Source organism: Nothoprocta perdicaria, unplaced genomic scaffold (assembly GCF_003342845.1).
Source record: "Nothoprocta perdicaria isolate Ctin4 unplaced genomic scaffold, notPer1 scaffold_307, whole genome shotgun sequence".
NCBI classification, from domain to species: domain Eukaryota; kingdom Metazoa; phylum Chordata; class Aves; order Tinamiformes; family Tinamidae; genus Nothoprocta; species Nothoprocta perdicaria.
The window spans coordinates 561,633-574,221 of record NW_020455541.1 but is presented as its reverse complement, the minus strand read 5'-3'; the positions used below and the strand labels follow the sequence as shown (position 1 = coordinate 574,221).

Genomic DNA, 12,589 nt, shown 5'->3' with positions numbered 1-12,589 from the left:
ACAGAAAATCCTGAAAAGTCTTTCTATTTCACTTTTACTCAGCTCTGAATAGCTTAAGTACCTCTTACCTGTGATTGTACAAGCTGGACAACAACTGAAATACTTCTTGTTGTATTTTAAAATAGATCTTTGGTAGAAAAATACTTTTATCTGGCAATTACTCATTTCCAAAGACATGCTGAGACAATCACTCAGCTACGCTCGTGCGGGTAATTTTATTGACTTTAACAGACAGGTATCATGTATGAGCAGAATGAGCAGGAACTGAAGGAGTGATGTAATTTTGTGTATATGCAGCCTGCTGGAAACATTTGAATGCAATTAAGCTTTCAGACAGAATGCCAGGCAAGATTTTAATAACCATGGAAAAAAAATGTAGGTGATTTTCATACTTATCAAAATAAGGAACTGTTGAGAACCATTAATAATGTGGGTAAATGCTGTCTAAGCTTCCCACACGCAACTCTGCCAATAAGCTTTAATTTTCAGCTGCAAGAATCCTGCTATTCCAGTCTGGAGCTTCTCCAGAGCAGAGATATTTAATCAAGTTACATTGTGAACTTGCTCTGCAACACATAAAACATAAAAAGATCAATATGTAACATGATTTGTTATCTCTGTTAGGCTTGCCCAGACCAAGGTTTTCAGGAGCTTAAGATCAACCCACATTAAAATTTAGCATAAAATAAACTTCTGAAGCAGAAGTTAACATTTCAAATGCAAGTTAGAGTGAAAACCTAAAATGATGCATGAGATACTGTGATATGATAACATTTGCTATCAGCAGCGGGAGACCCTACTTTTGTGAAAGAATACAGCCATTTTTATAGCTTACAAGATAAGTTGTTCCAAATATTTACCATCAGTGAATATCACAAAGTGCAATACATTTACCCAACAGGTTCATGTACAAAGTATTTCACTCACCTTCAAAGTCCACATCCCCTACTAACTTAGTCTTTCCTGTAAGAGGATCGTGGATATGGTTGATGCCTACGTCAATCACAGCTGCACCTTCTTTAACCATATCAGCTGTAATCAACTTTGGGATACCTGAAACCGTCAAGACATACTTGATTAACGTGGCCAGATAGTCTTAGGTCATCAATTCCCAATTATAGCCAAAAGTTAGCACACTCACATTTGCATGCATGGAAAGAGGATTTTTTCACTGACTTTCTTTTCCTATAAGTTATATATATTCACATATACATATACATATACATGCACATTAAAAAAAAAAAAAGTTTTCCACTTTTAAACAGTTTGCAAGTTTCAAGGGAAAAGCTGAAGTTTCCTTAATATGAGTATTTTAGCTAAACCTGTAATCATCAGCACAGTCAAAACATCATCATGATAAAAGATATGCTGCTGGTTTACATCAACAAGTCACCTCTATAACATTTCCAAAGAAATACGAATTACAACTGTGTTGTGATCCACAAGAAACAGTTACTCTCGTCGATGGTCCAGTTCAGGCTTGTTCAGCCTGAGGAAGAGAAGGCTGAGAAGGAACCTGATCAGCATATATAAATATCTTAAGAGAGGGAGTGAGGAGAGTGGGGCCAGACTCTGGCCCCAGTGGTGGCCACTGACAAGACTTAAAGAAATGGTCACAAACTGAAGCTCCAAAAGTTCTGCAAGATCTGAAGGAAAAAATTCTTAACAGTGAGGGTGACAGAGCCATGGAGCAGGCCACCAAGTGAGGTTGTGCAGTCGCCTCTGGAGATCTTCAAAACCTGCTTGGACACAGCCCTTCGCCACATGCGCTGGCAACCCTGTTTGAGCAGGGAGGTTGGACAAGATGATCTCTAGAGGTCCCTTCCAACCTTAATGACCCTATGATTCTATGGAATCATGTATGATATTGTCTCCAAGGATTTTTTTCATCTTTTCTATTTTAATATCTGCACTGTATTTTTATTTTTTCCTGTGTATTTGTTATATGTAGATGTTAGACAGTATGAACTGTTATTTGAACAATGTACACAAACTACATGAAATAGTACCACTACAACTCAAATGTTAKCCCAATGAGAGATTTTTTTCTATGCTACTAGCTTATTTTCACTTCTTGGAAAAAAACTCTGGAGCAATTTACAACTGCTAGAAAGSTAACAAGAATTATTTGCCCATAATAAACAATGTCAAGGCAACTGGTCTTCCTTTTTTTTCTTTTTTTCTTCCTATTTTTTTTCTTTTTCTTTTGCAAGTTTGCAAAAGTTTTTTTCTTTTGCAGGTTTTGTACACTGGAGAGAAAATAGCTGGGTAATTGGCACCAACAGTTTATTACCTGAATGAAAGCATGTGTTAAGAGGGTTCTACAAGGGCCAGGTATTAACTTAAAAGGTCACTAATGTGGTAGACAGCCTTATTAAATGTGGGTAAGACAAACCTGGAAAGTACTTGAAGCAGTGCAAGTTGCATTTCAACTGACACTGGCAGAAAAGAAAAGCAGCACTGAAAATGTTACGAAATTCAACAGAAATGAAAGCAAGACATACACATTTACCTATAAAYAGTTACCTTGCACAAAGGCAAGGTAAGAAGCATTCAGTTAGACAATTATTTTTCAGAAAAAGATCTGGGTCTTAGAACACCAAGTGAATGCAAGCAGATACAATTAAACTACTGCAAGAAACAGAAATCCTGATCTATTGAATACTTTAAAGTTTCATATGGGACCCTGCATCTTTATTGTGGGTGTCAGAATTAGCTCATTTATCTGTCCTCATCTCTATAGAAAGCCCAGAGGAACAGTCCAAGCACTATACTGAATTAACAAAAGGGATAGCACAACACTGGTTTTTTAGACAGTAGGTTAGGACCATAAATACATTCCACTAAACATCATTGCCACAAGACTTTTCAAACTGCAAGTAGCACCACATATTTAATTTTGGAAGTCATTCTATTCTAGCTTTGCAGATGTGCCAAAGTGAGAGGTAACTGCTTTACAGCATGCTCCACTTGATGTACAGAAAGGCCTTGTTCTTCAAGAACAAAGGTTCAGTAGGAAACTTCTTCACAAACAGTAGCTTTAATTACTGCGGAAAAAAAAAAATCTAAAATAAACACATCGATAGTGCTTTACAATCAGCACCATTACTTGTGACCAGAGACATGGAAAGAAACAAATTAGACAAAGAATCTCCTTAAACTTTAAGGCAAAATAATATTTGAGACCAAAGCAACTACGTGCTATTGAGATTCAAGAATACAAGAAGCTTATACTTCACCTGTATTAGCCTATTATAACCTAAACGCAATAAGAGAAATCTTTACTGCACATCCACTTTATATGACCTAAATTTCTTTCCTGCTATGCAACCTCTAACTTGACTTTGAAGTTGCACTTCTGTTACTTAGGCTCTGTTTATTTTGCCCTGTTTCTTGTGTGATCCCCTTGGCTCTGTCTCTCTGCCTAGAGAGGAATGGAGACACACTATTACCAGGTTAGATAAAGTGAGTATCTAAACTGTCTCCTCCCTGCCAGAGATTTATCTTGAGGAAAAAAATAAAAGAATGCAAATCTGTATGTTTCTGGGAATGTGTAGTTTATTTGAGGGAAGTGTTGGTGTATAGGGGCTTTGGCTTCATTTAAAGTGCACATTTGGGTCAGTTAACCATCTAGAAATGATATAAGAATGTTCTTGCTTCCCATTTCTTACTCCCCCATAGGACAAAAGCCTGAAACTCTGCTTGAGCAAGCCAAGACCTCAAATTCTTTCCTATGCCATTTGATAACATCTGGCTGTGTCTACTTCATCATACTCTTATGCAATCAATTGCAAGCTGGCTGGTAATTGGATAATGCTTTAGTCTTATGGGGGTAAATGATCTGTGTGTGATAGGGATGGAAGTATATTAACGGAAGTTACACTGTTACACCCTTTGTAAAATGGTTTGATAATAGGCCAAATACTTAACAGCAACAAATAAACTAACCCCAAACCAAATGAGCTGATCTATTTACTTAAGCCTACTTTACATACCAAGTAGAACGAGATAAGCGTCAGAGCACCTATTCCTAAAATGCGATGATTATAAAATGTGGGAAAAAAACTTCCATTAGTAATTTCAGTTAAAGAAGTTGAACTAGGCTTTAGAAGAACAAACATACTACTCTAGCTTATGTGCAAGGAGTATAAAACAGCAAACTCCTAAGAAAATAACCAGGCGCTGGCCTAATACAACATAGTTTGGCAAATCAGCAGTTCCCACACAGGATGGCCACAGCTCACATCCTGAGGGACACTGCGAGGAGTCCCAGCAGAATTTAATCTAGCATTTGGCACCTCTGGCTCTTCCTCTCCTTGCTCTCACCTCCAAAGCTGGCAAGGAAGACAAGCCAACTCTCCTACAAAAGGCTGACCTACATAAAGCTGTGGCAGCAACAGTAAAATCACAAGGTAAAGACTATCTAGCAGTAGCTACACAAACACCACAGAAAAAGCTGCACTTTATCTCCTAATACGTGCCTAAGCTGATGATAATGAAGGCATTGGAACAGTGGGAAGGGACTGGATTCCATGGTAGGATCCCAAGGKCTGGGTGTGCTTATGGGAAAAGCTATGCTTTCACTAGAAGGCAAAAAGCTTCATGACATTGAAAGGGTTTAGGAAGCTCTGTCTGGAAGACAAGATGCAGAAGGAGGGAAAGTCAGGCTGGATCAGAGMAGCACTATTGGAAACTGTGACACAAAGAGGAAGGAACAAGGGGGTAAGGAAGAAATTGCATGGATAATTACACTCAAGAAAGCTGGGGAACTGATGTGCAAAGGCTGGGGGCAACTGAGAGCGCTAAATTCAAGATGAGCATTCTTAAAGTCAAAATTAAATGTGGAGGAGTCTGCATGTGAAAGGCCCAAATGCAAGGGAATCAAGAGCCTCCTCAGTCAGATTACTACATCTGACTGAACATGTTTACTCCAACAAGTCACCAAGGCCTGGGCCACACTGCAGGCAGGCAGCTCTTCCAAAATATTATACAGGAAGAGCAAAACAGAAATTCTCCCCTTACACACAMACAAAGCCTCACTCAGCCTCCTTGCACAGTGGCCATGACAGCAGCTGCTCTACCCAGGAGACTAAGAGCTACCTGCCTTGTGACTCTCACTGAACAGGTCCCACACATTTCTGGGGAATGAAGCATATTATCCAAAAGGTACAGTGTGCACAGCTGACACGTAACAAGGAAAACTTCAAGGGATTCCACTTTCCCAAAGTGTAATCTTCCCCTGAGTTCCCACTGGGGCAGGGCTGAATACTGTTTGCACAATCTAGTCCTAGGTTTTTTCATCATTCCAGGTATATCTCATATTGTGTAACAAGTGTTGTACCATGCTGCTGCTACAGGTAATGGGAAGAAAAAATGTCAAGAACAAACACGGCTGAATCGCTACTGAATGGTTTTAACTGCAAAGGTAACCCAATGACACAGTTCAGTGCAAAACCATAAGCTATGATAAATCAGAAGCATAGATTTTTGATGAAATATTGCTCATTTATTTTCTCTTAGCAGACACATGATTGTTTTTTATTCATAGTGTATGAATTCTGGTTAGACCAACAGTTGAGTAATCACATGTGGGAGAATAGAGCTGTTTCTTGTTCCTGACCTCACATGAGAAAAAGATACTGCAGTTAAGCCCTGAAGGACAGCAACATCTCACTTCAACAGGAAATGATGAATTTAGAAATGTACATATCTTTCTTCATCTAGAAAGTAAGTTAGCAAGATTATGTCATAAGGATGGTGAAGAGGCAGGAAAGGAGGATAGAAAACCTCTACATGGGGTCCTTCAAGCCATCTGAGAAAAGCAAGATGGTATGAGCTGCAACGGAACCTAGAAATTTACCCGTTTTTTAAAGAGGTTAATTTAAATTTCTGTTAACAATCACAGTACATTACACTCAAAAATTGTTTCAGAATAGTTCTGCTACTCTTGGATATAGACAAATCCAATTGCCAATATTTCACTCTACATTCCTTTAAAAACATTTACACAGTGATCTTTCAAAGCCCTGCCTTTTGGCAAATATTATTCTCTTCCTCTTTATATGATAATTGCAAAAAAAATCAGAGATGAAAACATATTACTAAAACTACCATTAACTTATCAAAACTGTCCTTAAATCTAACAGCAAAGGAAACATATCATTGCTTCATGAATGCAGCCTCCAGCTGATTTAAAGAAATCTTCCTGTCAACATTTAAATGACTCATGATTTTTGCACCGTACAGAGAATGTTTTAATTTACATAATTATACCTGTATAAACTATGTACTGACTGGTTCCCAATCTTGAGTTCACCCTGAAGTCTCCCTAAGGGAAAGGTGTCACATGTGATGAGAACAGTTTATGAGTCTGCAAATGTAAAGGGTAGGAACAAAGAGCCAAATCACTTGCCCTTCTTACAACAAGAAAATCAACTTACTGCAACACCCTCAGCAGGCATGAACCAATTATTTGGTGAGACAAGTAAAGTAGCTGGTAGCATAACCAAAACAGACACTGATCTTTTCACGTTTTAAACGTCATCATTGGTGTATTAAGAACAATTATTATTACCTGCAGCCACTATTACAATGTCAGCTAGCTGAGTGTGGATCTTGAGCTGCTCCTTTGGAGTGTATCTGTGAGTAATGGTCACTGTAGCATCACCTGAAATTCAAGAGATGAACAATTAATCAACATGTAAGATTCCTGCACGGCGCTGATTATCAGGTAAAAATGAATTACTCTATTAAGCACATTTTGTGCACAATACAACGAAATTATCTGTGACAAAAAAAAAAAAAAAAAACACCAAGTGCAAGATGACCATCATTATACCTTGGTCCTCAAGCCCTTTCATCAATCATCTATCCTCAAGCTCCCGAGATGCCTTCCTTGACATTATGTCATTCAGCTAAGAAGGAAAGTCATGGTCTTCACTGCCTCTCTAACATGCCACTGTAATAGAGTTATCCTGGAGACAAAGTTTATTCTTTGTCCTGTGTAATTGGCACGCTTGGAGTGTTCAAAGACTAAGTGGAAATTTGCATCAAGTGAACCAGCATTACTTCTTACTGCTGTTCCCTTCCTCAAGATTTAAGATGGCATCTGACCAACAACAGCAGATGACAACCAAGGTTCCTCTTGGTACAATCTGATTGCTTTGGGAATGAGTCTAGTAGCTACGGCAACCACGGCACTCTGGGCCCAAAGATCTTTTCTTGGAAACTCTGTGTACCAATATTTGCATGTAAGGAGCAGATAGTGAAATGCCTCTGCTGACTGGAACACATACAGATTGCATTGAGGAGAGGTATTCTTGAACATACGTGCATACAGCACCASTATTTAGATGATCTGTATAACTCTAACTTGATGGATCTAAGAATGTTTATTACTGTAACAATGTAAAGAATAAACACATTAAACACACATATTTTTCCACAGACTCGAAACACAGTAAGCAGTCATTTTACACAGCTCAAATGCAGCAACAGGAATGGAACAGAATGGACAAAAAAGTGCTAGATTTTTGCAGATGTCTTTCCAACTCTTATAACTCCTCATAAAACAACAGCTGCTGAACCTAGGCTTTATACCATATTAGGAAGTGTTTGAAATAATCCCAAATGGAAGACCACAACCTTTTTGGCAAACTCAGAAGCTCTGGGACCTGCTCCTGAATGTGTGCACACTGCTTGGCAAGAAGCTACAAAGGAAAAAAAAAAAAAAAACACCTCCTAATAAGACTTTAAAAACTTTCTTTTGGAAAACCTGTTTGATGGAGATAATGAGTAGAAAGCAATATACACAAACTGAAGGCTCACGGGCTTACTGACTGAAGTCTCACACTGCATCCAAAAGCAAGTGTGGCGATCCCTTGACCTGGAAAACAGCAGAGATAACAGCTATTGAAGGAGTTTCTGATGCCAACACTCTCTCTCTATCTCTCCCTTGCAGCTATTTGTACCACATAGTGTTCATGTGATACACCCCCTAGTCTCCATCTGCTATCCACCATAATCTCCTAAACTGTATCATTAACCACTAAAAGCTTTTGCCATCTCAGACACTGCCATGTTTGCCTCTTCAGGAATGCATTTCACTGATCCGATCTGTGCCTCATCTCATTAACTCTCTTCTTTAAGTATCTCACCTTCAACTTGTCTGTGCTTTGGCCTCTCTGCCCTTTCTCTACTCTTTGATCACTCTTCTCCTTCACGCATCACCTCTCCTCCTTCAGTCTCTACACTTAATATGGTCTCCCTGAGTAGTAGCTCATGAAGATGTTTTCAGTTACCGGCAAAAGGAAAGTACAAACATGCATGAGCAGTTCCATGAAATTAGGGGAACTAACATAAGTCTTTGACCAACTTCGAGTAACTTCCCATTGTCCCAAGTCCATCAAAAGCTTATAGAGCTCACCATACTAAAAACATCTCCTCAACTTTTTTTCAATAGCACTATYTCAACCAGGACATAAAGCGTGCATGTCAATATTCCTTCAGCCTTGGCTCTTGCTTGCCTTTGGTATCAATAAATGGTAGGCCATCCAAACAAGAGGAACAAGTGCTCATTCATACTCCTCCCTTCCATACTCTAAAGCACTGTTCCTTAGGTTGTTCACTTGTTTGTCTGTCTGCTATGCACACATGCTCTTGCATGCTGCACAAACAGCTTAAATATTTTCTACAGAAAATAAAAGATGCCTTGTCTGAAATAATCATGATTCCCCAAAGATATATATATACACAACAATGTACTTACGACTGCACTCAGCAAAGAGACTGAGAAAGAAAATATTGATCAAAAGTACAAATATTCCCAACTTCTAGGATATAAAAATCAGTGCAATTTTCCCCTGGAGAACACGTCTGTAGTCAACATCTTACACCAGACAGTTGTTCTTACTACCCAAAAAGACCGTCCCTACCTTCCAAATAGTGTTCCAAAAGCTTACAGACACGACAGAAAGTGTAGCCTCTCCATTTATTTGTGATCATGTAAAAACAGAAAATATGCAGCTATTTTTACACTGCTACTTCTGCTGAAAGAAGACAAGAAGAAGATATTTAGCAAGTAAGATTAAGTATGACACTGCTGAGTCAATCACTGGCTCAGAGAACAGAGATGGTCCGTGACCTATCTGTACAGGGCAATTTGTTTCGTACTGTTTTCCTATGTGACCAGATACTGCCATCTGCAGGATATTAGGGTTTCTACAAGCAAAACATCATAAATGAAGACAGAAGCCCAACTTAGCAGTTTTACCATTTGGAGAAAAAGTGAAGAAACAAAAGAAAAAACCTACCCTCCAAGTCCCTTGCATAACTCTTTTGTAAATGTGATTTCATCAACTCACTCACAATTTCTGATATAACCCTATCTTGGCTGATAAAGCTGAGAAAGTTCTTTATTAGCACATGAAACCTTTTGTCTGGTGCCCCACTACTTGCTTAAAAAAGGCTCCACTTTATTTCTATTACCAGCTTTAAACTGTTCAAATTACTTTCTTAAGAAGAAAGACTTTGTTTAATAACAAGYAAAACCTGTAATTCTGATTATGATAAAGCACAAGGCCAGAATAATAGATACCTAATTCACTTGAACTGCAAAAYGCATGCATCTTGAGACTTTAGAAGTCTGCCAAAGCCATCCCTTCTTATGTTCCCAACTGGTCTGTGACTGCGACATGCAAATATTGCTCTTATATCAGCTGCTAAAAATACTGGTAGAAAAAGATTACTCAATTTAAGCTGTTATTTTGGTTATGCTCAGTTTACCAAACTTACCAACAGCTCTTGCCTCCTTGACTTAATAAAGCATGACCAGTATGTGTGCTCTGGCTCAGATTATCTTAACTGTTTCAAATTATTTTCTCAGTCATAATATGTAGGAAAGTTTTGACAACAACTGCCAAACAACTGAAAACAATACTGCTTTCCCTTCCCACTGCATCCAGGCTTGCCTCTGGGAGAAGCAGAACTAACTGCAATCAGACTTTCAAAGCCAGTCCAGGAGCCAGGAATGAGGACTGCACTAGAATTCCCCAACTTTAAAAAGATTTACAATAGTGATTACTAAAAATATTTACTTAGGCTTGCTTCTCAAAAGAATTACATGTGTTCTTTTATTTGCCCATTGTCAGCTGTTTTACAGTGGATACTACCTCTTGGCTGCTTGGGGCAGGAAAGAAGGAAGGAAAGAAAGAAGAACCAAACCCTGTCTTGAAACCATGCAAGCCCTTCACAATATTTCTGTTTATCAGTTTCATTCCTTCTGCATTACAAAAGGCATATGTCAAACTCCACAAACTGCATTTCCAGTCATGTATGGTACCTAACGCTTAGAATAAACAGCAAAAATCCTCATGGTTTTCATGGGAAGGGAGACAAACCCAAAATTATGCACTGATGGTAATTACAATTCAAACATGGAGAGAAATTTGAAATAGCAACTTTCCCACAGAGGCTGAATGGAAATGCCAACTCTATGATTAGTAAGAAGCTTTTAGTGTTTCATTATATTAATAATGATTTCATTCTACTCCTATTAAATACACTTGGGATTAAACATCCATGTTTACCTCATTTGCGCACATAACCTTGGAAGTTTCTAACAACAGACCAAAGTTGCAAGAGGACAGTGTTCTATTTAAATTATATTTGTTATTCTTTCTACAGCACAATTACAGCAGTACATCTATGCCTCTACAATTCAGAAAAGAAAAAGTCATTACAGCCCCTAATTTCCAGGGGGATGTGACCTGAACCACAGAAAAATGCCCCAGGGCAAGAGATGCCACCATAGAATTCACACTGAAAAGTTACTTTCTTGGTCATTTAGATATTTTCATAACTACATACTTCCATAATGACAACCCAACTAACATAGTACAAAGTAGTTGGTTGTAATTATTTTTGTACATAGTACTATTTCTGTATGTAGTCCAAAAATAATCATATATACATACACATATAAAAGTATATATAAAACATGTATATTATATATATATACATGTATAAATATATACATAATTTTGAGTATGTGTGTATGCACAGACACATATGACTAATTCAAAATTAGTATTACCTAAGTGTAGGGATAACAGATAGAGCTGTTAAGTTTTTATAAACATCACATGAACTTCCACTGCTCTTTAAGGCCACAGTTTCAGGTATTATCCCAATTGCTCCAAAAGCTATTAAATATCTGCAAATATAGAGGCCAGTTCAAACACTGCTTCGGCAATCTGAAAAAACATCAGGAAATATTATCAGCAAAGGGATTTCCTTCTCCTTGTTGCAAATATTGTACAATAGACAAAAGCCTTCTCATTTCTGAATCCTCTCCTTAGTTTTACTTGGACACTTTCACATATGGGAGCATTAGAACATTGGACAATACTCCYGGACTTACCTCCAGGCCTTTCATGTTCTCCATCAGTGTGTAAAAGCATTGAAATAGGCATTCCAACATTCTTGGATCTTCCAGCTACAACAACATTTTTACCAAATGTTTGTATTCCTTATAGAAGAGGGAAAAAAAAAAAAAAAAGAGCTGTAGCCTGCTATTTTGAAATACCTAAGACCATCTTCTAAAACTTAAAATGTAATTATTTGCTATTGTGGATTGCTGACCTCTACGCTACTTGAAAACTCACAAGGCTGAACTTGTGAGACGAATCCACAACCCAACTCTCAGCTTTTACAGTAGAGAAACAAAATTGCCACTTAACGTAGTTAATCTGAATCATCCTTTAGCTTCTCATCACTGACCATAAAGGGAAATACAAGCTCTTACACCTATCAATGGGAGCATCTGTATTATACTTATAAAATGAAAAAAGTATTTAAAACTTCTGTTCTTTCTCTGTGCTAACATGCAACTAAATGTTCTCATTTAGCTTTTGTCTGCCTTTTTCCCCCTTCTCCATCAAGACCATGTATATGATTCTAAGCAAATGAATGCCTGCTCTCAATGAATAGTTCTATTTTTGACAAAAGATCTCAATCTATTTGGTGCCTCTTTGTTATTTAGAACAACTCTAAATGCTTGTTCTTTTATCAGTTCAATATATTAAAACATCCCGCAGCTGTTATCATTCATCTTCACCCCTCATTCACCTTCATTTTTTTTTTAATCAATAAATGTACTTACCTGTCCGTTTTATGATTTCCCACACAGCAGCTGCAGTGGCAGGTATTACAGAAGGCTGATCAAGACACAGGCGTCCAATGTTGATAATATGAAATCCATCCACATCCTTTTCAGGTGCAATAGCATTACAAACTGTTCGCTCATCTATGTGAGCTAGGAAATGAAAGAAATCGGGAAGCAATGCACTTCCAAAACCCATCAATGCTTTCCAAATCATTTTACAGAGAAGTACACTACTTTCAACTTCCAGCATAATTCCATGTCATGTTTGGCTTTACCTGGCTGGTGGAAGGTAGGAGAAAAACAACTAATTTACAGCTTCAACTTTCCAAATCATCTGCTAAAAATAAATTGATTTGGTTTGTGACTCTGCTTACATGACAGCTTTTGTCACAGTATTACAGACTTCTACTCCACTGACAGTGATGT

At 38.0% G+C, this 12,589-nt stretch overlaps 1 protein-coding gene across 4 annotated transcripts in view; it reads right to left on the bottom strand.

Annotated features, from left to right (window-relative positions):
• Positions 1 to 12,589, bottom strand: part of LOC112950076 (probable bifunctional methylenetetrahydrofolate dehydrogenase/cyclohydrolase 2) — a 46,808-nt gene that overhangs the window by 18,166 nt on the left and 16,053 nt on the right. For all 4 annotated transcript variants that reach the window (XM_026042546.1, XM_026042544.1, XM_026042545.1 and 1 more), the window contains exons 4-7: positions 12,161 to 12,313; positions 11,420 to 11,527; positions 6,575 to 6,667; positions 928 to 1,053 (exon numbers count right to left, since the gene is read on the bottom strand). In XM_026042546.1, coding sequence (XP_025898331.1) covers positions 928 to 1,053; positions 6,575 to 6,667; positions 11,420 to 11,527; positions 12,161 to 12,313 — 480 coding nt within the window. The remainder of the gene's footprint in view (positions 1 to 927; positions 1,054 to 6,574; positions 6,668 to 11,419; positions 11,528 to 12,160; positions 12,314 to 12,589) is intronic.